Below are 25,717 nucleotides of genomic sequence, written 5' to 3' on the forward strand. Positions count from 1 at the left end.
AATTATTTTTTATTTAAGATTGATTTCTATTTAATGATTTTTTTAATGTTTACAATGAACCCAAAAAATCATAAATTCCTATATATTTTTTTTTACTATATTCTATTTATTTTACATAAATTTATTACTATATTCTAATTAAAAAAACATGTAGGAAGGGTGCCCTAACCCATATTAAACCCAAAACTTTATAGCTAACTTAATTAATGCATGTACATCTAAATTTTTGCAACATGTGTACCCAAAAAATTCAATATGTTTGAAAAGGAAAAGAAGTTAATTTTTTTATTAAACACTTTCCAATTTGATTTTTTTAGAACAGAAAAATATTTATTTAGTTTTTCTAATTTGGCATTTGACATATTAAGATACATTCAGCAACCCTTTATTTATTTCTGTAAATATTAGATAAATTTCTATATCTTAAAATAAAAAATAATCATTTTCCTATTTAACATATTTTAAAACAAAATAATAATTACTATTTTTTTTCTAATTTGAGCTTTGGCTTATTGAATAATTAAGATAAATTGAGCATCCCCACCATTTATTTATTTTCATAATAAATGTTAGATCAGTTTCTTAATTTTGAAACGCGTAAAAATATTATTGTTGACCATTTTATTCCTTAAAAGCCCATGTCTTTCCATAAAAAAAAATCATAATTACCAAGTTGTCATAAATCTCATGAAATTAATTTTACAGCAAAATCACAATAGTCCTTCACACGTGGCAAGAGGTGAGTGGATGCATGTTTTATTGTCTTGTTCCCAATGTAAACACATTAATTAATTAATTAATATAATTTGTCTCATCCTTAACGGATATATTTATACTAGCATTTGTAACTGTTCACATGCTCATTAAATACTTTATTTATAAAAGTAAAAGTAACTGTTAACAAAATTTAATATTTTAAAAATGTAATATTTTTTTTCTTATTCTAATATCAAATAACAAAATACAAATTTCAAAATAAAATGCTGAAAAAATTAAAAATATTCTCATAATTTTGAAATACATATACTATAAATATAGAAATAGTTAATATACACACACATATTTATCCTATTTTCATCTCAAATTAAAATGTTAAATTTATATATATATATATATATTAATTTGAGTTAACTATATCTTTGTAATACAACACTTAATTGATTTTTTGTTTTTAGTTAAAATTTAGACTTCCTAAGTATTTATAGAAAAGAAACTATTGAAATGAGTGTTTATCAAGTGTTTTTTTTATTGTAACAATGTATTTCCGTATTTTTCTCTTTTACTCAACTTTTATGATAATAGAAATTTAACATAGATACATAAATAATTTTGGATGAGTCAAAATTGAAAAACAAAAAATGGAGTGCAGTGAGTGATTGAAAATGAAGGTTATTTTATTTGATAGATAAGATTTGGTGTGGAATGTGTGAGAGTATGCTCTCTCTTTCTTCCCGTAGTTGTTTTAAGATAAAAAATTAAGAAAAGAGTGATGGAGTTATATAAAAATGGTACAATAATATTAATTTAAAAAATGAAAAAATAATTTTTTTAAGTAATTCATATAAAATGATAAAATACTCCATTGTATTAATAAAATGAAATATATTAAATAAGGATAGAATCGGAAAAAAATTATCTACACAACAAAACGTTATAATGAATTATCCCCTTTATATTTAAGTAATTCATATGAAATGATAAAATACTCCATTGAATTTTTTTAACGTAAATCTTATTATAATATTATAATGAGTCACGTAAAAAAGCTGACAAAGACTCATTCTTATAAGTATCAAAAAAGTCTAAAATTTGAATTAGAAAATAGAAAGATATATTTAACCCTTTAATTTTTATACTCAATTTAAAAATTTGGAAATTACCTAGTTTTATAAGAATATAGTCTATGTAAAGACAAATTTGGAGCCATGATTATATATTTATTTGTCATTAGTTGAAGCCGAATATTATAAATTGCCCCCAATTTGTTACAAAAGTATTCATTTCAACAAAAGAGAATAATTTATTATTGTGAAGAGAAGTTCCTCTCCAAGTGTGTGACCCTGAAACGAGAGAGAAGAAGGTGTAAAAGCATGAGCAATTCTCAGCGAAGACACCAAAATGGAGAAGAAAAGAGAGAATGAAACCAAACTTCTCTCACCATATTCATTTATTCTTTCTTCTTCAACGATCTTCAATCCCCTCACCGTGAGTCTCCACTTTTCTTCTTCTTTACTTCAAAACTAAACCTGAAAGGTTGTGCTATTTCCTGCTTCCTTAACCCCTTTTACTCAATCTCCTTTTATTCTCTCTTTTCAATCCAAAGTTGTTAACTTTATCTTATTTTAGGGTTGCCCTTTTTTTAATTTTCCTTCATTTTTATTTTTCTTTTGTTAATGTGGATATTAATATTTAGGGTTTTGTTTCCCCTTTATCAGAATTTCTCTGTCCGCGATCATCATTAAGTGCAGGAACTTTTTCTGAGGTTTTTGCGGTGGAAGATTCGGCGTGTTCGAGTTTTGAGTTCGTTTCTGCAATTGGTAATTTGGTTATGCTCTTGCTGCTTTTACTTCAATTGAGTATATTTGATTTTCATTTTCAGTTACGAAGTTGTGTTGCCCTGTGATGAATTAAGATTAGTGCTGCGGAGGAATTGGTTGTGTTTTTGGATTTTGTTTTTCTTGTTTATTTCATTTAGTATTACTTGCTGTTTTGATCCTTTGTGTTGATTCTATTCCCGTGTGATGTGCTGTGCCTGATAACATAAAAACATAATGCAATTTATTTTAAATTGAAGTGCTGACCAAGACCTTTAGTTTGCATGTTGATTGATTTAATAGGTTAAGTTGGTGGTAGTAAGGAATAACGGGAATTGATGGGAGAAACAGCGGATTCATGGTCTGACTGGTTGAATCGGTTGATTTGGTTAGGGCTTTAAAACATCAATGATGTAATGAAACCTTTCCATTTGTTTTTCTGAAAACTGTAAATGTAACTGAGATACTTCTTATTGAACTTTTATGCAATTTTGTGTGCTGCATTGTTTGTTTATCAAAACTTTTAGGTCCCACTGTTTTAAACTGTTTAGCTGTTGCAGATTTGTAATTGTTGACCAATGAAGAGGTGCATTTGTAAGCTTGAGCGTATTGTAGCATTACTCTAATATTATCACAACCCTTGTATTTTCTATATTTGAGTTTCACTTAATTTAATTTGATGTGCAAGTTCTTAATTTAAAACCTGACTAGTTGAGGAAATCTTGTGATTTTTTTTCCCTTTTAGTTCCCGGTCTGGGTGTTCTCCTCCCTTTAATTTATAACTTTGGGTGCTTCGTGGTTTTTGAATTGCTGAGCATTTATATATGTGATGTTATTATAAATTACTTAAGATATATGTTAAGACTTTAACATAGTGGCCATCCTGCTACCATTAAGAGGATTTGGGGTCAGCTTCTCTGTGCTGGTATTTTGTGATTGACAATTTTGATTAAATTCTAATAACACCAAAGTTTTGTTCTACTCTGTTCAAATACTTTGTTAGTGGTGTTTGTTACTTTGTTAAAACATTAATGGTCTTGTCACAGCTGGGTGCTTGTTGCAGCTTTGGTTATTTTCTAAAATTTGTGCAGGCTCCATTCTTTTAAACTGTGTAGCTCCCTGTAATTTGTAAGTGCTGACTATACGCCGTTACGATTATAAAGTCGAGCCTACTGTTGCATTACCCAAATAATATTGCATGTGTATTTTCTGTATTTGAATTTGTTTGAATTCAATTTACTTCTCTGAGTTGTTAATTTATCAACTAAAACTTACTTTGTCTTTGCAGGTTCGGTTGCCATTGACAAATTTATTTTCAAAGCTGTGTGGAGCTCAGACTATGTAGAAATATTTAAAGAATCATGATATTTTTAGATTGAAATGTTGATATTTTTATATCACAACTTGAGAAAGTAGACAAGGACATCGAGAAGGCAGGGCGACCAAAATGGAGTGCAATAAGGATGAGGCTACCAGGGCAAAAGAAATTGCTGAGAGGAAGTTTGCTGCAAAGGATATATCAGGAGCAAAGAAATTTGCTTTGAAGGCCCTAAATCTATTTCCTGAACTTGAGGGTATTTCTCAGATGGTAGCAACACTTGATGTGTATATTTCGGCTGAGAATAAAACAAATGGAGAAGCAGATTGGTACGGTGTACTTGGTGTGGACTCCCTTGCTGATGATGATACAGTAAGGAGACAATACAGGAAGCTAGCTCTCATGCTTCACCCTGATAAGAACAAGTCCATTGGAGCTGATGGGGCCTTTAAACTTGTTTCTGAGGCATGGAGTTTACTATCAGATAAGACTAAAAGAGCAGCATATGATAAGAGAAGTGGAAAAGAACGGAAAGTCTCTTCCAAGTTTGGAGGTTCATCAGCACAAAAAGGCACTAATGGTAGTTACAATTTTACAAAGACTACCCCTTCAAGCGCAGCTGTTCAGAAGAGTACTGCTAAAGAGCACACTTCATCTTCTACTCATAAGTCAAAATCAAATACATTTTGGACTGTTTGCACTCGGTGCAAAATGCAGTACGAGTATCTTAGAGTTTATCTTAACCTCAAACTCTTATGCCCCAACTGCCGTACAGCATTTGTGGCTGTAGAGACTTCTCCTCCACCTGCAAGTGGTATTAGACCTGCAACTCAATGGAATTTTGCACAGAAGAAGCAAAATTCCAATCGCCAAGTACCTAATAAAAGCAAATCGAATGCCGGAAGGAATGACATGGCTGCTCCAAATGTTGGAGCAGGATCTTATAGTAATACTGAAACAGGCAGTTTCCAGTGGGCTCCATTCTCAAAATCATCCGGTGTTTCCAACGTGGCTCAAGCTGCAAGTGTGGTTCAGCAGGCATATGATAAAGTGAAGCGAGATCGGGAGGAGGCACAAGCAGCTAGCAAAAGGGAAGAAGCCTTAAAAAGGAAGCAGCATGTTTCTAAAAAGGGTTACTATAATCCTGCTAAGAGAAGAAGAGGGGGCATGGAGGACCCAAGTGCAAGTGGTGGTAAGGAAAATCGGGGTGGATCTAAACCGGCTAATTTTGAATATAATAGGGTTAATGGAATCAACAAGACTGACAGTATGGGGGAAATCTCCCCAGTTGAGCTTCGGAATCTTCTTATGGAGAAAGCTAGAAAAGAAATTAGCAATAAACTCCTGGGAAATCAGTCAAATGCTGTTGATAAAACAGTGATGAAAGAGAGTGGAGATAACTTCTATAAAGTGAACGATAAAGGAGAGAAATGCTTAAGAAATTCTGAAACGTCTGCTCAAGATAACATTGCCATCATGTCGTTAGCAGGCTCTACAATTGCTAAAGGTAACAGAAAATTTCTAGAAACAACAGCTATTGATGTACCAGACCCTGACTTCCATGATTTTTTCAAAGATCGAACTGAAGTATCTTTCACTGAAAATCAAGTATGGGCTGTATATGATAACGATGATGGGATGCCTCGATGTTATGCTATGATTCATGGCATCATCTCCATGAATCCATTCAAGATAAAGATCAGTTGGCTCAACCCAAATACCAATAGTAAACTGGACCCCATTAAATGGGTTGCTTCAGGCTTTTCAAAAATTTGTGGGGATTTCAGATTGAGCAGACCTGAAATCTGTAGCTCGACCAACTTTTTCTCCCACAAGGTTAGGTGGAGAACAGGTGCTGATGGAGCTATTTGTATATATCCCAGGAAAGGGGATGTTTGGGCCTTATACAGGAATTGGTCTCCTGACTGGGATGAGGTAACACCAGATGAGGTTATTCACAAGTTTGATGTGGTTGAAGTACTTGAGGATTTTATCGAAGGGCATGGTATAGATGTTATTCCTCTGGTCAAAGTGGCTGGATTCAGGACAGTATTTCACCACCACTTAGATCCAACAGAAATCAGGATCATTCCGATGGAAGAGATGTTTCGATTCTCTCATCAAATACCTTCATATGTACTCACTGGTCAAGAAGCTCCAGATGCTCCAAAGGGTTGCAGGGTGTTGGACCCAGCTGCTACTCCATTTGAATTTCTTCAGCTAATAGAAGTTGTGAAGGTGGAAGACATGGCAGACAAAGAGGATACTGATGTCAAAGAACCAAGCGATAAAATGATAAAAGAAAGTAATAAGGAAATGATCAACTATATGGGAAAAGTTGAGGAAGAAAAGAAGGGGGAGGATGAAGACATGCAGGAAGTAGATACAAGTGACGACATGACAAAAGCTAATAATGAGGAAATGATCAATGATGTGCGGAAACTCGGGGAAGTACAGCAGGAAAAGGACAAAGACATGCGCAGTAAGGAAAAACTTTGAAAGAGAAAGAAGATATGCAGTTGCTTGTAGCAGCAATGGAATGCAGCATGCTAGATGGGATGAACCTTTGGAATCTCTGGCTCGTGCAAGGATGAAGAATACTAGAAAGCCAGAATTAATTTGACAAAACAGGATCCAGCAGATAGAGTTGACAATGTTGTGATTAGTTATACAAAAGGTAAATTTTGTCAAATTTTTTCTAGCTATATTTTATTTGGTGTCAAAACATTCAGGGATTTCACTTATTTTCTAACATTGTAATAGCTGGTGCTCATACACTTTTTATAGGGTCTTACTCAATTTTTGTTTTTGTTTTTGTAAATCAGAGTAGTGGTATCCTTTCCAACTGCTGTCCATAAGTTTGTAAGATATTTAGCAACGTTCAAAATTAATACAGATCTTACAAATTGATTCCAGTTTCTTAAATGATACTTGTTTATTGTGTTACCCTATTTCTCTCATTTAGTATATGCTGCATCAAACAATATATTTTATGCAGATTATAGATCTTCATCTTCTCTTTACTATTTGAAAAGTTACTTAAAATCTGGCAACTTATTACTTAAAAGCTATCTAAATAGCATTTTCTTCACTGCATATCAATTTCAAGCATACTTGGTTTTATGAATCTATTTTTTTTTTTATATATAAATCTCGTTGGAGGCTGTAAAATTGAGGTAGATTATTTTAGATTAATTTAGTATAATAGCAATGTCAAGAAATTGGTAAGTTTATGTCTAAAGGGTCGACATTTGAGAAGGCGCATTAACTAGATAGATTTCCTGCCTAAGATTTTGTACCATCTTTGCCTTTTTATATAAGGACAACATTTATTTAAGCTTATATTTTTTTTAAAAGCTACATGTAAGTTTGGAACAAAATATATTTTTGTCCCTTGTGAAAATTGTATTTAGTTTTAATACTTTTAAATTTAAAATACGTGATTTTAGATATTTTATTATATTTAAACTTAACACCTAAAGATGATTTTTAGCTGCTATACACACACACATATATTTGTTTCTTTTTCAAAACTATGGGTACTAATATCATCACTTTTCTTAATTAATATGTAGTTGTTAATATTTTGTTCCAGTCTTCATAAGGTATTTTGGTAAAACAGATTAATGTGAGAAATAGTCTTATCGAATATCCCCCAAATTTAATCAAAATACACAATATATATACACTATTTAATAATAATAATAATTTTAAACGATTTTTTATTATAAATTATTTATTTATTTTTCTATCTATCTTTTTCTTTCCAATGATGTATTCTTCCCTTCCTATTGTAAGAACGTAAAAAAAAGAAGCAAGAAAACCCCGCAATCTCGTAATTCTAAGCTTGTATATAATAAACATGTAGGATTTGTATTGTTACATTTAGACGTATTTTTGGAATGTTATATTTAATGATATCATAGTGGTTCATACTTAAGATAACATGAAGGTAGTGGGTTTATTTTTTTTCTCCCGCATGTCGATTTTTGTTTAAGTCTAGCCTAAAGACTTAGTTAAAAGTTTCTAATAAGGTTTTTGACAAAGTTGTTTTCTTGAAATCTTGTTTGTGTTTGAGTCAAACTAGTTGTTATGAATAAAGATGAAATTATTAAGAATGAAAAAAATCTTGATAGAGTGGTGAGAGAATGGTGAGGGTGCACACTCATGACTAGATCAAGATGATTTTCTATCTTAATTCTAAATAATTAGAATACATTTTAGAGATAAGTCTTGATTGGTTTTGTACCTATTTTGTGTGATTATTTCTTTAAAGTTGCTTTGTCTTAAAGATATATCTAACCTAATTCTTTATGTGTTTAGAAAATGGCATGTAGACCACTCACTCCTCCATCAGTAGATATGCTCAACTTGGCTTGGGAAATAAAGATGATGGCAACAACCTTGCAACAACAGAGTGCTACTATGACACAACAACATCAGGCCACCCTTCATCAATTTGAAACAACTAGACTAGCAGCAGAAGTGTCTCAGCTTCATCAACAACCCCATACCTTTAGTCTGGAGGATTTTTTGAGACACAATCCACTCAAATTTAATGAGAAGGTAAATCCAGATGAAGCAGACCAGTGGATGAGAGACATAGAAAGAATCTTTAAAGCTACTCAATGCCCTAAAGAGAGAAAGTTATCTTATGCCATCTATATGCTTATTGAAGAAGTTGAGTTTTGGTGGGTAAGTATGAAGCAGATGATGGAAGATAGAGAAGAAATTGTCACTTGAGAGAGTTCGAAGTAAGATTCTTGGAGGAGTATTTTTCTGATAGTGTCATATATGCAAAAGAAATTGAATTCATGCAGTTGGAACAAGGAAATCTTTAATTCACTGAATATGCTACTAGGTTCAAACACCTAGCTAGATTTTACACCTAAACCATGACCATGGAGATGTAGTAAATTTGAGTTTGGGTTGAAGCAAGAACATAAAGAAGTGGTGACTTCTATGTTCATTAGAGAATTTCCTACTCTAGTGGAGAAGACAAAAGTAGTGGATAGTTTGAAAAATAGTAGCAGAATTGCTAAGCCTCAAGTGAGAGGACCTTCTAGAAGCATGCATTCGAGAGCTTCGAAACGTAACAACAACAATGAAACACCTTTCTTCTTCACTAACTTTCTAACAATTTCGGTGAATTAGATATGTGAAGAGTGTTCCATAGATGGGGAAGAATTAAAGAGGTTTTCATTCCAATGAAAACAGATAGAAGGGGTAGAAGATTCATCTTTGTTCGATTTTTTGACGTGGGAAATGCTGAAAGACTTAAAAAAGAACTTGATGCTATCAACATTGGTAATCAAAAAATACATCTCAACTTTGCAAGATTCAGAAGAACAAAAGCGGATGCAAATCATAGGAGGTACACAAAAAATCAAAGAAATAACAGGGTGACGAAAGTTTGGCGTAGAAGGGGGAACCACCAAAATCGTATGCACAAGTAGTAAAGGGACACATCCTTAGAGCAAACTCAGGGGAGGTTTGGAAGGGTATGGAATTAAACTCTGAGGTTTGCTATACAGAGTGGCTCGATAAATGCTTGGTGGGCAAAGTAAGCGAATATACCTCCTCCTTGGGCAACATACAAGAAAATTTGATTATGAAAGGTATGGGAAGTCTGAAAACAAGTTACCTGGGTGATAATATGGTGCTTATTTATAGTGATGAAAAATATACTTTCGAAAAGATGATTGAAGAAAACAGAGTGTGGCTAGAATCTGTCTTTGACTCAATTGTTCCATGGTAGATGGGAAGATTCTGAATAACAAAGTGGTTCAAGCAAGGTGCTGGGGACTCCCTGTCTCACTTTGGAATGAAGAATGCATTAGAAAAATAGTTTCTACAGATGGGAAATTTATTTCAATCGACCAAAACTCAATATCTATAATCAACCTTGAATATCTAAAGGTGCAAATGACAACATCTTTAGGGCACAAAATTGACTTCATACATGACGTGAAGATCAACGGTACAATTTATCATGTGGTGGTCTGGGACGAGATGATCTAAGAGAATCCCTGCATGTGTTGATGTGGTAATTTTAATTCCACAATCTCAGATTCCCTATCGTTAAAAGACCTATTTGAAGAGTTATCTTCGCAATCAGAGTGCTTTGAACAGTTGGAACGATCAAAAGGCAACACAAATGCTAAATCAAGAGAAGCAATCGTTGTCTCATCGAAAAATGACATAAGAATACTGGAGGCCCCCCTTACTATAACCGTTGAAGTTGGTCAGAAGAACGACTACAATCAACACCTAGGCTTGTAGCCAACACAAATAGGGGAAAGGAAAAGGCTTGTGATGAATTATGTGGTAGGGGTGGCAATGGTTACTCATATAAGGCAAGTTTAATTCGTACTCGTCCTCTTTTACAAAAGAATAGCATTGATAAACCTACTATTCCTACGTGGTCCCCTTCTTTGGTCGCCAAGACTTGTTCTGGCCCAAATCCCGCAAGCCCAAAACATTGTGCTTCTTTCACCCCTGCACAAGTGGAGCCCAACCCAATCCCTCAGTAGCTCTCAATCGCTCTTGTCGATCCCAACGCGACACCGCGTCTCCCTTAACCTCTTCAGAATATAAAATGCATTCCGCAGAATCCAAATCATTCTCCAAATTCTAGCCATACATCAATCGGCCATAACAATCCACCTCACCCAATTCAATCGGTATCCACTGCTTCCATCTTTGAGAAGCGTACCCATCAAACCATAAATCTTCTCAATAAAAAAAAAGTAACCATGGACCATCAACACTCTCTGAGAGGTTTAGGATCTTTCAGAGTCAAAGAAACTTATCTCCCATTTGATGAACAGAGAAAGGTACACATTCAATAGTTATCGGAAAGGGATTGTAACAATTTGGTGGCCCTTAACTCCAAAGAGCTTGCGGAAAGAAGAGTTTTCTAGGTGGGGGAATCAAGCAAAAACAGCAAGCGGGAAGAACATAAGGTCAGTTTTATCTCAAATCAGTAATTTCGTTTCTGATATTGCCATTAACAATTGTGATTGTTTATTTTGATTAAAACATGGGAGTTTGTAGACAATTAAATTATGGGAATTGGGAAAACAACTAGGTGTTATGTGTGGAGATGAAGGAAAACTCTTGGTTAGTGTAAAAGATCTTGAAACTAGGGACAAGAATTTAAAGTTAGAAAGGAAAGCATGGGGGAATTTAGGTTATCAATTAGAATTCTTTCTATGAATGTAAGAGGTCTTAGGAGCCCTATGAAGTGGAGATATATTAAGGATCTCATTAGGAAGGAAGGTATTAAAATGGTTTGTCTTCATGAAGTAAAAATAATTACTTTTAGTATGAAAAAATGTTGTCAGCTATGGGGGGATAATGACATTAGGTTTTTCTATAGTGAACCTATTAATGGGGTTGGTGGAATTTTGACAATTTGGCATAATAAGTGTTTCCAATGTACTAATCACATAATTAATAGATGGTTCATTGTGTTCATCAGGTGCATTAAAGAGAAAAATACCCTTGTGGCTTATGCGAATGTGTATTCCTCATGTAACGTACAAGTGAAAAGACAAATGTGGGAAGATTTAAAAGATGTCAGACAAAGAGAGGCATGTAATTCTTGGTGCATTTTGGGAGATTTCAACTCTGTAAGAAATGAATGTGAGTGGAGGGGGATAAACCGTATCAGAAGTAATGAGAGAGAAATGCAAGTTTCTAATAATTTCATCGAAAGCATGGAAGTTGTTGATATCCCTTGTATCGGCAGGAAATACACCTGATATAGACCTAATGACAAGACCAAGAGTAAGCTTGACAGGTTCCTAACTTCCTTTGAACGGTTGCAACATTGCCGGGCAGCAAGCAATATATCCTAGTCAGACAAATTTATGATCATTGTGCTTTGGTGCTCAAATCAAACTTGGTGGATTGGGGGCCAAAGCCATTTGGATTTCTTGACATTTGGCAGGAAGATAAGAATTTTGGCAGCTTCGTTAGAAGTAAATGGGAAAGCTACTTGGTTAAGGGGAACATGTTCCAAACGTTAAAAGATAAATTAAAAATGTTAAAGAGCGATTTGAAAGGGTGGAACAAAGAGGTTTTTGGGTATACTAACAAGATCAAACTTGATATCATGAATAGAATACAAGAGATTGATCTGTTGGATGATGTAGATAATCTGGATGAAAATATGATCAAGGAAAGAAGAGAGATTTTGAGTCAGTTACATGTTATTAACATGAGAAGTGAAGTCATCTTACAACAAAAGTCAAAGGGGTTATGGTTCAAACAAGGTTATTCCAACTCCAAATATTTCCATGCGATAATTAGATGAAGGAGGATGAGAAATGAGATTAAAGGAGTTCAGTGTCATAGTTCTGACACCTGGGTGGAAGAACCAAACTCTGTGAAGGAGATGGTCAAAGAGTTCTACAAAAACAAGATGTTGGTTGTTGAGGATATATACGTCAGGTTGGATAACGTGGAATTCAGAGCCATATCAAATTCAGATAATCAACTGCTGATTGAACCTTTTAAGGAGAAAGGAAATTAAGGATGCTATCTGGGATTGCGAAAGTAGTAAGAGCCCTGGGCTAGATGGAATCTCTTTCAGTTTTATTAAGAAGCATTGGGTTCTACTAGAAAAGGACGTGTTCGGAGCAATTAATTACTTCCACAGAGAAGGGAAGGTATCAAAGGGTTATAATGCTTCATTCATAACGTTTATTCCAAAATCTGAGAACCCTCAATCTCTAGAAGAGTATAGGCCCATCTCACTTGTTGGATGCTTATACAAGACACTAGCTAAAGTAATGTCTAATAGGTTTAAAAAAGTTATTGAGAAGGTCATCGATGTGTCACAATCAACTTTTTTTTTTAATCTAATAGAGGTTACTAGATAGTGTCTTTGTTGTGAACGAGGTTGTGGATGAATTGAAAAGAAGAAGGAGATGTGGGGTGATTGTTAAGCTAGACTTTGAAAAGGCGTATGACTCGGTAAATTGGGAGTTCTTATTCTACATGTGGGACATATTAGGGTTTTGTGGAAAATGGATATAGTGGATTAGAGCTTGTCTTGAACCTGCTACTATCTCTGTTCTGGGAAATGGTAGCCCAACAAAAGAATTCAAACCCTCTAAAGGCCTTCGACAAGGGGGGACCCAATGACATTGTTTTTGTTTCTGATTGTGGCCTAAGGTTTATCTGGGTTAGTAAATCAAGCAACAAGAAAAATTTTGTTTTCCAGAATAAAAGTTGGAAATAAAAATGTTGATGTGAATTTATTACAGTTTGTCGATGACACTCTTTTCATCTGCAAATCCAGTGTGCAAAATATCATGACTATTAAGGCTATGCTAAGATGTTTCGAATTAAGTTCTGGCCTTAGAGTAAATTTCCACAAGATTAAAATATGTGCAATAGGAGTAAATAAGAACCTGGTGAATATGTTCTCTAAAATACTTATTGTAGCCTAATGGAATTACCCTTCACCTACTTAGGCCTACCTGTTGGCAGTATTCATCTAGGTGTTCCTTTTGGGAGCCTAGCTATCTAAGACCAGAAAGAAACTTTCGGCGTGGAAAGGGAGGTACCTATCATTCGTGGGAAGAGTTTGTCTTATAAAATCAGTTATTAATGTCATACCTCTATTCTTCTTATCCTTTTTTAAAGCCCCTATAGGAGTGTGCAAGGAAATAAAAAAAATAACAGGGGATGGGGTGCGGAGGGAAGGAAAATAACTTGGTCTAGCTGGGAGAACGTCTGTAAACCAAAAGAGGAGGGTGACCTTGGCATTAGGCGAATTGATCTGTTTAGGGTTTAGGGTAGCAGTTGGTTCAATTCAAATGTGGTTTGGCAAGTAAGATCTGGGGCCAAGTTTAAATTATGGGAAGATAAATGGTTAATCAATTGTCAGCTCAAAGGGAGATACCCCAGAATCTACAATAATTCCTTGATTAAAGATGAACCTATTGTTAGATTTGGAAGATTGTCTACAAAGGGGTGGGAGTGGGCTTTTCGCTGGAGAAGGGAGTGGTTCAAGTGGGAAAAACCTTTGGTAGACAAGTTTATGACAAGTATTTCACAGGTTTCCTTACATCGAGATAAGGAGGATTTATGGCTATGGAACGACCCACCATCATATACATTCTCGGTAAAATCCGTTTATAAAATGTTAGCTAATCATGGAACTGGGGTTGTATCATCGCTGCTTGCATATCTTTGGAATTTAAAGGTTATGCGATCGACTCAGTTTTATGTGTGGAGGGTTTTTTCGAATAGGATAACAACTAAGCAGAATCTGTAAAAGGGGTGTTATTTTGAGGGATACATTATGTACCCTATGCGGGAGGGAAGAGGAGTCGACTTCACACATTATAGTTTCATGTAAGGTATCTGTTGCCATTTGGAATATGTGCAATAGGTGGTTTGGGATTAGTTCGGTGTATCACAATGAGTTGGTCAATCAATTTGAGCAATTCTCCTACATCTGTTTTAACAAAAAAAGGTAATCGACTATGGAAAAGCCTATGGGTCTTAGTGATTTGGTGTATCTGGAAACATAGAAACAAGGCTCTTTTTAATCAAACAAAGATAGATGCTGAGGAAATTCTTACCATGGCACAAATTCAATCATGGGCATGGATGAAACAAAAAGTAAGGAAAGTTAAATTCTCTTTTTCTGACTGGATTTTATCTCTCCTAACATGGATTAATATGGCAACAACATAACCTGTTGGGGATACAAGTGTAACTTGCATTATCTTTAATTGTTTACTTATTGTTTGTTGTTGATAGTCTATAATTTAAACTTGTTGTATAAGCTATTGTTGTTAAAATACTGGTTTAGATTTACCATTTTTGCTGGATTATGCTTTTTGTGCTGGCTGAAGAGGCGTGGAAGGCCAACAGTTTTTTTTTACAATTATGCTAGAGGGTTACTAGAGGCTTTAAGGATGATGGAATGTGGAATTACAAAATAAGAAACAAGTTATAAAAGGTAGAATTGTAGGTAAGACTCTAAACTATTTGGCTCTTTAAATCTGTTAGAATATATTTGATGAACTTTAGAATTCTGGCTTAAGAAAAACAACATTGGTTTAATTCTGATATTTGAAAACTAGCTTTAGCAAATCCTGCAAGTTTGTGCATGCATGTTTTTCTTGGAACTGGTTCTGTTTAACACTGATCTTTGCTGGAAGGATGGTATTGTCTCGGTGTTGCAGGGGTACAGAGGTATTACAGGTAGTGAGTAGACAAACAAAAGAAAGTAAATATCAAAAAGGGCCGATGAATGTTGGTTCATGGTGCCAAAAGGCTTGCTGAAAATGCTGGAAATCTATACTTCGACAACAAAACATTAAGACAATGTAGTTTTGCAAGTATACATGGAAGGAATTTGTACTAGGGGTTTTATTGAGCAGAGGATGTTTGTAATCAAGCAAAGGTGCACACTGTTAAAGTGGTTTTCATTGGCCAATCAATAATGAAGCCAATTTTATGGGATTATTTGCATATTCCAATTTAATGTGGGAGGTTTTCCAGCTTTATATATATGGGTATGGCTTGATGTTTCTTATGCAATTGTTATAAAGATTGTGTAATAGGGAGGGAGTTATATTAGTTCTTATAGAATCTTTAAACCCATGTGGTAGAACTATCTCTTGGGATATAGGAATGAAAAGTAGGTTTGCTTTGATGGTTATTGTATAAGGGTTGGAGCACCCCTAAAGTGCTCCCTTTAATTCATATAATTCTTTGCTCAAAAAGAAGAAGAAAGAAACCTTATTTTAGACCTCGATCTTATAGTAAAGGAATACCTAGTTCTCAATCACTTCCTAGTTTCATTTGTTTTAGATGCGGTGGGCCACATGTTGTTAGATTATGTCCTCATCCAATGTTAAATGTGACATGTGATAGATGTCACATGTATGGTCATACAACAAAAAACTGTCGTGACCAATTGGGAGCTCTAAATTCTGGTGGAGTGTAGCAAGTACAACAGAATAATAATAAAAAACCCATAGCAGCGGGTCGAGTTTTTGCTATTAGCGGAGCTGAAGCTTCACAGTCTGATAGCCTTGTTAGAGGTATTTATTCTATCCTTGAAACGTAATTATTTGTATTATTTGATTCTAGGACAACCCCCATTCTTTTATATATTTTGATTATGCTAAGGAACTTAAGTTGTCAGTTCGAGAATTAGAAATTGAGTTGGTGGCATTTACACCAATAGAAGGTAATATAGTAACTTCTTCCATGTGTGCTGAGTGTCCAGTAATTTTAGATGGGCGGAGATACAAGATCAACTTGATTTGTATATGTTTAAAAGATTTGGATGTTATATTGGAAATGAATTGGTTGTTTGCTAATCATATCTTTATAAATTATGGTCGGAAGAAGGTAATTTTCCCTAAAATAAAAGAAATGTAGGTTATCCTCAACAATTTGAGAGAGATACAAGAAGGTGCAAAATGTTTTGTTTTGTGCTCTCGGCTTGTTCTATAGTTACTGATAAAGTAGAAAAAGATATATTTGTAGTTCATAAATTTATGGATGTATTTTCTGATGAGATTCTTGGAATTCCACCTAAAAGAGAGATAGAGTTTGCAATAGACTTGATTCCAAGAGCAGGCCCTGTGTCAATTACTCTATACTGAATGACACCAACGGAGTTAGCTAAATTGAAGAAACAACTAGAAGACTTATTGGAGAAACAATTCATTCGACCCAGTGTTTCTTCATGGGGAGCTCCGATGCTATTAGTGAAGAAGAAGGACGGTTCATCACGTCTATGCATATATTATAGACAATTAAACAAGTTAACAATCAAGAATAAATATCTCCTTCTTAGAATTGACGATCTGATGGAACAGTTGCATGGGGAAGTTGAGATTTGCACTGAGGTTATCACCAAATTTTAGTGAGAGTGGATGATGTTAAGAAGAATGCTTTTAGATCAAGGTATGATCACTATGAATTACTGGTTATGCCATTTGGTGTGACCAATGCTCCAATTATCTTCATCGATTATATGAATCGAATCTTCAGACCTTTTCTTGATAAGTTTGTGGCAGTGTTCATAGATGATATCTTGATCTATTCTCATACAAGAGAAGAACACACAGAACATCTGAGAACTGTCCTAAACACTTTGAGAAAAATAGTTATATGCTAAACTTTCAAAATGTGACTTATGAATGTTAGAAATACAATTTTTAGGACATGTTATCTCTGCACAAGGAATATCAGTATATCCTTCTAAAGTGAAGGTTGTACTTCCATTGGAACGTTCTAAAATTGTTACAGAAATTAGAAGTTTTGTGGGGTTAGCAGGATATTACAAGAGATTTATAGAAGACTTTTTTAAAATAGTGGCTCATTTGACCCAACTGACTAGGAAGGATCACCCTTTTGCATGTTCTAAACAATGTGAGAGAAGCTTTGAAGAGTTGAAAAAGAAGAATGACTAACTCTCCTGCATTGACAATCCCTGATACCAATCAACCTTTTGAAGTTTTTTGTGATGCTTCCTATTAGGGATTGGGTTGTGTTCTGATGCAAAATAAGAGAGTTGTTGCCTACGCTTCTTGTCAGTTAAAGATGCATGAAAGAAACTATCTAACTCATGATCTAGAATTGGCAGCAGTTGTCTTTGCTTTAAAATATGAAGACATTTTCTTTATGGAGTTAGTTTTAATGTGTTCAGTGATCATAAAAGCTTGATGTATTTGTTTAGGGTTTGGGGTTTAGGTTTAGGGTTTAAGCTTGAGGTATTTCTTCATCTCATAAAAGCTTGAAAGACTATGATTTCCAGTTGATATACCATTCTGGAAAGGAAAATGTTGTTGCAGATGCGTTGAGTCGTAAAAGAATATATGTCGTCGCTTATGATTAGAGAGCTAGTATTGATTGAAGATTTCAGGAGTATGAATTTGGAGGTTTCCATGTCTTCAAATTGCATTAGTTGTAATACACTAGTTATAACTGATGAATTTCTGAAGAAGGTTAAGAAGAAGTAGTTGGAAGATTCAAAATTGAAGAACATCATAGGCTTATTAAATACTGACAAAGTTAAAGACTTCTCTTTAGGAGTGGATGATATTTTGAGATTCAAAAATAGAATATGCATACCAGAAGATAATGAACTAAAACAAAATAAACAATGTTATCTGAAGGTCATAAAAGCAAACTCAATTTACATCCTGGAATGACCAAGATGTATCAAGATCTCAAGAAGTCTTATTGGTGGCATGGCATGAAGAATGATGTAGCCAAGTTTTTAACTGCTTGCTTGACTTGTCAGAAATCAAAGATTGAACATCAACGGCATGGATACATGTTAACTCAGTTAGACATTCTAGTCTGGAAGTGGAACAATATCTCAATGGATTTTGTTACCCACTTACCACGTACTTTGAGAAGCATGACCCTGTTTGGGTCATAGTGGACAGATTGACAAAGATGGCACACTTCCTACCTATAGATTTGAGAATCTCTGTGTAGAAGTTGACCCAAATTTACATAAATGAAATAGTCAGATTGCATGGTGTACCCTCCAACATAATATCAGATAGAGATCTCATATTCACCTCCAGATTTTGGTAAACACTTCAAGAAGATTTGGGGACTAAACTCAGACTTAGTTCAGCATACCATCCTCATAATGATGGAAAATCAGAGAGAACTATCCATTCTTTAGAAGATTTGTTTAGGACTTGTCTGTTAGATCATTTGGGAAACTGGGATGAAATTCTACCTTTGGTAGAGTTCACCTAAATAACAATTACCAAGCTAGCATAGGAATGACTTCTTTTGAGACATTGTATGGAAGAAAGTGCAAGACACATTTGTGATGGTTTCAGGATGGTGAGAGTCTGTTAATTGAACTAAAATTAATACAACAAACCAATGAGAAAGTCAAAAGGATTCAGGAAAGATTGAAAACATCTCTCAACAGGCAAAAATCTTATATAGGTCAAAGAAGAAGACCTTTAGAATTCTCAGCAGGTGAACATGTCTTTTTAAGAATTATACCATTCACTAGTGTAGGAAAAACAATCAAATCCAAGAAATTGACTCCTAAGTTCATAGGACCTTATCAAATTCTCAGGAGAATAGAACCTGTGGCTTATGAAATTGATTTGCCTATTCCTTTAGCTAACATTCACAATATTTTTCATGTATCCCAGCTAAGAATGTACGTACCTAATCACAACCACATTCTAAAGTCTGATTCAATCCAGGTGAAAGAAAATATGTCATTTGAAGTGAAGTCAATCAGAATTTTAGATTCACAAGTGAAACAACTCCGTGAAAGAAGTATTCCCATGGTGAAAGTATTGTGGCATCTCATCTTTGAAGATTCCACTTGGGAGATTGAAGAGGAGATACAAGCATCATACCCTAATCTCTTTCTTGGTAAGTTCATTTTCAAGGACAAAATTTTTTGTTGTTGGAGATAATGTAAGAACGTAAAAAGAAAAGGCCAAAGAACCCCCAACCACGTAACTTTCCTTTCTCTTTCTTCATCTCTCCTACATGTTCCCTTCTCTCTTCATTTCTCACTACATACATTATCTATCTTAAAATCTGATCGTACCACGCTGTAGCTGAGGAGTTAATGAACAGTTCTATAGTAAGTTCATTTTTGCTCTAAAGATCCTTTATTCTCTATTGTATCTTAGGATTTGGTCATCAATCTTTGTGGATTAGTTGAGAAAATTAATTCTCTTAATTTATTCTACGATATACTGAATTTTTGTTATGTTTGGATAACTTGCATTAGTCCCTTATATCTTGAAGCTTATCCAAACTGGGGGGATAAGATTCTAGAGGTTTCTTGTAAAGCAAGCAATTAAGGGAAGGGAAGTTAACTTTAATTTCTCTTGCAGGGACGTGGTTCCAATATTCAATTTCTCTTGCAGGGATGTTGTTTGTTTATATATTGTGTTGTTTGTTTATATATTAAGTAGAAATATTAGATTTTGATGGTTTGGTATTTAAGTGTTCTTTTTTGTTAAATAAACTTTTTGAATGTTGTGGATCGCATACCCTTGGCACAAATTACGGCTTGGAGGGTGTTATCTAAAGTAATTGTCTCTAAGGACAATCTCTTGAGGCATGGTATTTCTCCAATGTGTGACTGTTGTCCCTTATGTGGTGTGGAAAAAGAGACGGTAAGTCATCTTTTTTTTTTGTGTAAGGTCTCTTGGAGAATTTTGGGATTGTGTCTTGAGTGGCTGGGGATTTCTTCGGTATTACATTGTGATGCACAAATGCACTTTAAATGTTTAAAACCTATACGTTTGAAACATGTTATTGCTAGGTGCTGGGGGGATTTGGGTAGGTATTATAGGTGAAATTTGGAATCATAGGAATAAGGTGATTTTTAAGAATGGATGTGTTGATCTAATTGAGTTTTTTTATTGTGGTACAAAAGAATACTTAGTCTTGGATTACGGTAAAGAAAAGATTGGTTGGTTTCTCTTACTCAGATTGGGACCCTTTTGTTGTATGATGTTTGGTGATTTATGTTTAACGTTTTGTCCAGGTTTGGCAATTGTTTCTTCCTGGTAGGGTCTGTTTTAAGATTTTGTTCTTGGGTTATGGTAAAAGAAAGATTGGTTGATTTATCCTACTCAGATTGGTGTTTGGAACCTTTATGTTATAAGAGATATTTAAGAGACTGATGTTTGGTTATTCTTGTTTAACAATTTGTTCAGATTTAGAAGACGTGGTGTGTTTTTGTGCAGGTTTTTTGGATTATATATCCTCATCACAGGGTCCATTTGATGGGTTTGGCACTTGGGTGTTTGGTTTACTTTTGTCTGCTGGCATAGACTGAGTTTAGTTGTTGGACTTTCGTGTCTTGTCTTGAGAATATGTTCCTTTGGAGGGTTGATGTAATTGTATATTGATGTGCTCTTGTATCTTGTTATGGTATGTTAATGTGGTTGATGTATTGTAATGTCTGTTGGATCCCCAACTGGTTGGGGGATAAGAAACTTGTGTTGGAATTATTTGTACAAGGGTTGGGGGCACCCTTAGAGTGTCTCATTTTATTTTATTTATTCTTTGTTAATCAATTTTTTTTAATGATATTGTATGATTAAAATTGTATGAAATTGAAATCATACATTTAGGATTTAGGATTATGTATGGACTGATGTTTGTTTTTGTATTAAGTATTGATGTCTATGTGGTAACAAAGATCACCGAACTTAATTAATGATCTAAGTCACATAGACTAAGATATCAAGTGGTAAGAAGCTGATGGGGGAGTTCATGCACATTGTGACATATGAGATGCACAACTTGGGTTGTATTGAACTTACCTTGATCCTTTCTCTTGCATTCACTGGTAATTTAAGTCTTGAGTATTGGATCAAGTGTTAGTCTCAGGTAGGACTTACTTAATACGACGATTGTTATTCTGTTTGTTGAATATGTTGGGTGTGTATATTCATGTGGGATTTATGTGATTGTTTGAAATTGGGATTTTAAGAAGATTGAATAATTGAGAAATTGATCTATGTAATTTGTTTAGCTCTTTTGATTGAATTATGTATATTATAAAATTTTATTTTCACTAGCTTACCTTTGCTTTTCTTATTATGTTGTGAATTGCGATGAATGTACTGTGTACACAAGCAAATGATCATAGAGGTGTCGGAGGTTCTGAAGGGCTTTAAGATGTTCTTTTGCACTTTATATTGTAAATATTTGTATTTCTATAAGTTCTAACCATATATTAGAAATATTTTAGAAAACTTTAAACTTGTATATAAACATGTGGGATTTGTATTATAAACAGTTAGACATATTTTTGGAGTGTTTACACCCATGTACCTATCTTTTTGACTACTCAAGATGAATACATTTTTAAAAAATATGTCATTATCAATTTCTCTTCATTTTATATTAAAGTTTACACTTAATTTGTTCTCTAATTTTGTATAATTGTAGTCTTGGTTGTTTCTTATTTTGTTAAAAAAGACGAAATACTTTTAAGTCTATTATCATATTATTACATGTTAATATGTCACGGTTCATAATAAATTACATAACTTATTTTTGAACATGAATTTGTAAATGTAATACAGGATACAGAAAAAGAAAAGGACTAATATAATGAGAAACATACTTTTTCATTATATGTTATATTTTAATTTTGATAAAAAAAATCAAAAGAGGCAAAATTTTCAATCTATTTAATAAAAGCAATATAAAACAACTGAAATATAAACCAAACATGACATAGATCATGTCTTTCAATGGTTATTATACTAAGAACATGCTATTATTTTTCTTATTTTATTGAAAATTAATATATATATATATATATATATTCAATTGAGTTTTTAATATATCGAGTACTAACAAATTATATATATATTTTTATTGAATTTTTGTTGTTTAATTTTTTTTAATGGATTATGTAGTTGTTATTTTGTCCTGTCTTATTTAGTTGTCTCTTTATACTATTTTTGTTAATATTAAACTATGTAATTTTGTGGTTAACATAAATTTAGTTGTCTTCTCATATCCTCATATATTTTTGTTAATATTAAACTATGTAATTTTGTGATTAACATAATAAGTGACTTTTATTTTTGGATTAGGATCAATAAAAAAGAAAAAATCTAAAAAAAAAAATATAAATACGATGTTAGGAAATTATGAGAACATTAACGATAGAATAACGGTTGTGACCAAATGTAAAGTTTATTGTAAGTTCTTTATCCTCTACTACCTTTAGTGCAACTCCAACCCTACTCTTGTTCCGTAGTCTCTTAACATCATATTTAGGTTTTCGTTTTGCTTTTCTCATTGTTTTTGTTGATTTTCATCTAACACATCTTTATTTTCACATTCTTTTCAATCTCATCCAAACAAGTTATTTCTTATAATTTTGAACCAAAACAATAAAAATCACATGTTATTGGATGTAGCACAAATAAACCTAGTAATTGGATGTCTTTCATTATCTTTATGCATAACTTCAACTTTAACTTCATATGCTTGTTCTGCTAATCAACCTCGTACTATTATGCAATCTGCCAAAACTATATTTAGAATTTTGTTTTGCTTGTCTTTTTTCATTCGTTTACCCTCATATAGTAGTAAAAGTCACCCTCATATAGTAGTAAAAGTCATCTATTATATTAGTCACAAAATTACATTATTTAATATTAATACACAATAACATATGGAAACAGCTAATATGGGGACTTTTATAAATTCTATCTAGAACATATAGAATATGGGTACTTTTATTACTATGCAATTTCACAAGATAATATTAACATATTAAAATTTTAAAAAATTATTAAATTCAGTTAATTGTTTAAGATGGTATAATTTCCATTGAAATCTGATTATAACTAAGTCGTGTTATTTTCACACAATTTCAGTTGAAATACACTGAAATAGTGTGACATTATTCGAATAATAATAATTTTTTAAAGTTTTAACAATTTTAATTAATATGTGAAATTGCATGAAAATTGTAAAATGTAATTGCTCTTGATCAATCGTGTTTTATAAGAATTTGATGTGCTTCGTCTTAGAAAAGAAAAAAGCAAATGAAGCGAAACCTGAATGAACATGTGTTGGAAACACTGAGCAAGTGCAATGATCTGAACCACCTGAAGCAACTTCAGGGTTACCTCACCACTCTCGGCCACGCCCACACGCACTTCTACGCCTTCAAGCTCCTTCGCTTCTGCGCCCTCACTCTCTCCAACCTCTCCTATGCACACCTCATCTTCCACCACCACCCATCCCCCAACACCCACCTCTTCACCGCCATCATCACCGCCTATGCCGCTCACCCCGCCAACCACCCCTCAGCCCTCATCCTCTTCCGCCACATGCTACGCTCCCAGAGCACCCGCCCCAACCAGTTCATCTTCCCCCACGCGCTCAAAGCATGCCCGGACTCATGCGCCGTTGACTCCCTGCATGCCCAGATCGTTAAATCCGGGTTTCTTCACTACCCTGTTGTGCAAACGGCGCTTGTTGACTCTTACTCCAAGGTTTCCGGTGGGTTGCGGAATGCAAAGAAGGTGTTTGATGAAATGTCTGAGAGAAATGTGGTGTCTTTTACCGCTATGGTTTCTGGGTTTGCGAGGGTGGGGGATGTTGAGAGTGCGGTGAGGGTGTTTGATGAGATGCCCGAGAGGGATGTGCCTTCGTGGAATGCTCTCATTGCTGGGTGCACTCAGAATGGGGCTTTCAGTCAGGGGATTGAGTTGTTTAGGAGAATGGTTTGGGAGTGTAATAGGCCGAATGGGGTCACTGTGGTTTGTGCACTTTCGGCTTGCGGCCACACGGGGATGCTCCAGCTTGGGAGATGGATACATGGTTATGTGTACAAGAATGGGTTTGTATTGGACTCGTTTGTCTCGAATGCGCTTGTTGATATGTATGGGAAGTGTGGAAGCCTTGGAAATGCAAGGAAGGTTTTTGGGATGAATCCGGAGAAGGGGTTGACTTCATGGAACTCGATGATTAACTGTTTTGCGTTGCACGGGCAGAGTGACAGTGCAATTGCCGTTTTTGAGCAAATGGTGGGGTGTGGTGGTGGCGTGAGACCGGATGAGATCACCTTCATTGGTTTGTTGAATGCTTGTACTCATGGTGGATTGGTTGATCAGGGTTATAGGTATTTTGAGATGATGGGTCGGGAATATGGGATAGAGCCGAGGATTGAGCACTACGGGTGTTTGATAGACCTTCTTGGTCGAGCAGGGAGGTTTGATGAGGCAATGGAAGTTGTCAATTGTATGAGCATGGAACCAGATGAGGTTGTTTGGGGTTCTTTGCTTAATGGATGTAAGGTGCACGGCCGGAGTGATTTGGCAGAATTTGCGGCCAAAAAACTGGTTGAAATAGATCCACACAATGGAGGTTACGGTATAATGTTGGCCAATGTATATGGGGAGTTGGGACAGTGGGATGAAGTGAGGAATTTGTGGAGGACACTGAAGCAGCAAAAGTCTTACAAAATTCCAGGTTGCAGCTGGATTGAGGTTGATGACCAGGTTCATCAGTTCTATTCTCTTGACAAATCGAATCCAAAGACAGAAGAGTTATACGGGGTCTTGGAAAGTCTCGTTGGTTTTAGAAATGAAATCATGGTTGATCTGTAGTCCTTGACCTCAACTTTTTGATTCACCATACTACATTTGGAGGATTAAACAGAGGAAGAATCAATGTACTTCAGTAAATAGAAACCCAATTTATTTACTAAAGCCAGTGCAGACCTTGCAACTGATTCCTGGTACATGCAGTCGCATCACATGACCAAGGATTTTTCTAGGGACACCTAATTGTTTGACGTAAGTCTCATTGCAATTTCGAAGATTTATCAAGAACAGAGAAATAGAAGAAAAAAACTACCATGTGACCATGTCTATATTTTATTCATTTTGGTTTGACCATTGATGAAATCTTTTGTCTTGGAGGACAGAAGAATAGGAGTTCTAATTCTTTAGAGATTTCAAAGCTTATTTAAGTACTGTATCATATCAACACGCTTTCTAAATCTGGTCCAGTTTTTTGTTCCTGGGCTGTATTTTGATAACGTAAACTAAGATGTATTTGAAGGATGCTTTCCTAGTAACATCCTTTTCATGCAAACATGACAAAATGCTTCAGCCACACTATACGAACAGAAGGTTTACAGTTTACGCCATGTAAGTGATTACATGAAGTGATTACATGATGTTGAATGCTAGATTATTTATTTTACAGCATCTAATGACAGAATCTGTATGATGTCTCTTTTAAGTGTGTCTCACGTTTTGTTATGTATTTTCTTTTATTAATGCGTTCCATGATTGTATTATTCCGAGTTCATTCCTTTACAACCTTA

General features: G+C 34.5%; 2 protein-coding genes across 2 annotated transcripts; both read left to right on the top strand.

Moving 5' to 3' along the window:
- Positions 1-1,995: 1,995 nt before the first annotated feature.
- On the top strand, positions 1,996-6,777 carry LOC137837752 (uncharacterized). The gene is made up of 3 exons (XM_068646863.1): positions 1,996-2,205; positions 2,436-2,537; positions 3,823-6,777. Exon 3 carries the CDS (start codon positions 3,982-3,984, stop codon positions 6,349-6,351), a length of 2,370 nt encoding a protein of 789 aa, XP_068502964.1. The 5' UTR covers positions 1,996-2,205; positions 2,436-2,537; positions 3,823-3,981; the 3' UTR covers positions 6,352-6,777.
- Positions 6,778-23,382: 16,605 nt separating this feature from the next.
- On the top strand, positions 23,383-25,690 carry LOC137837753 (Pentatricopeptide repeat (PPR) superfamily protein). The gene has a single exon (XM_068646864.2). The coding sequence runs from the start codon at positions 23,424-23,426 to the stop codon at positions 24,990-24,992; it is 1,569 nt and encodes a 522-aa protein (XP_068502965.1). The 5' UTR covers positions 23,383-23,423; the 3' UTR covers positions 24,993-25,690.
- Positions 25,691-25,717: the final 27 nt, after the last annotated feature.

The sequence above is a fragment of the Phaseolus vulgaris genome, chromosome 4 (genome assembly GCF_051622355.1).
Source record: "Phaseolus vulgaris cultivar YP4 chromosome 4, ASM5162235v1, whole genome shotgun sequence".
Classification (NCBI taxonomy): domain Eukaryota; kingdom Viridiplantae; phylum Streptophyta; class Magnoliopsida; order Fabales; family Fabaceae; genus Phaseolus; species Phaseolus vulgaris.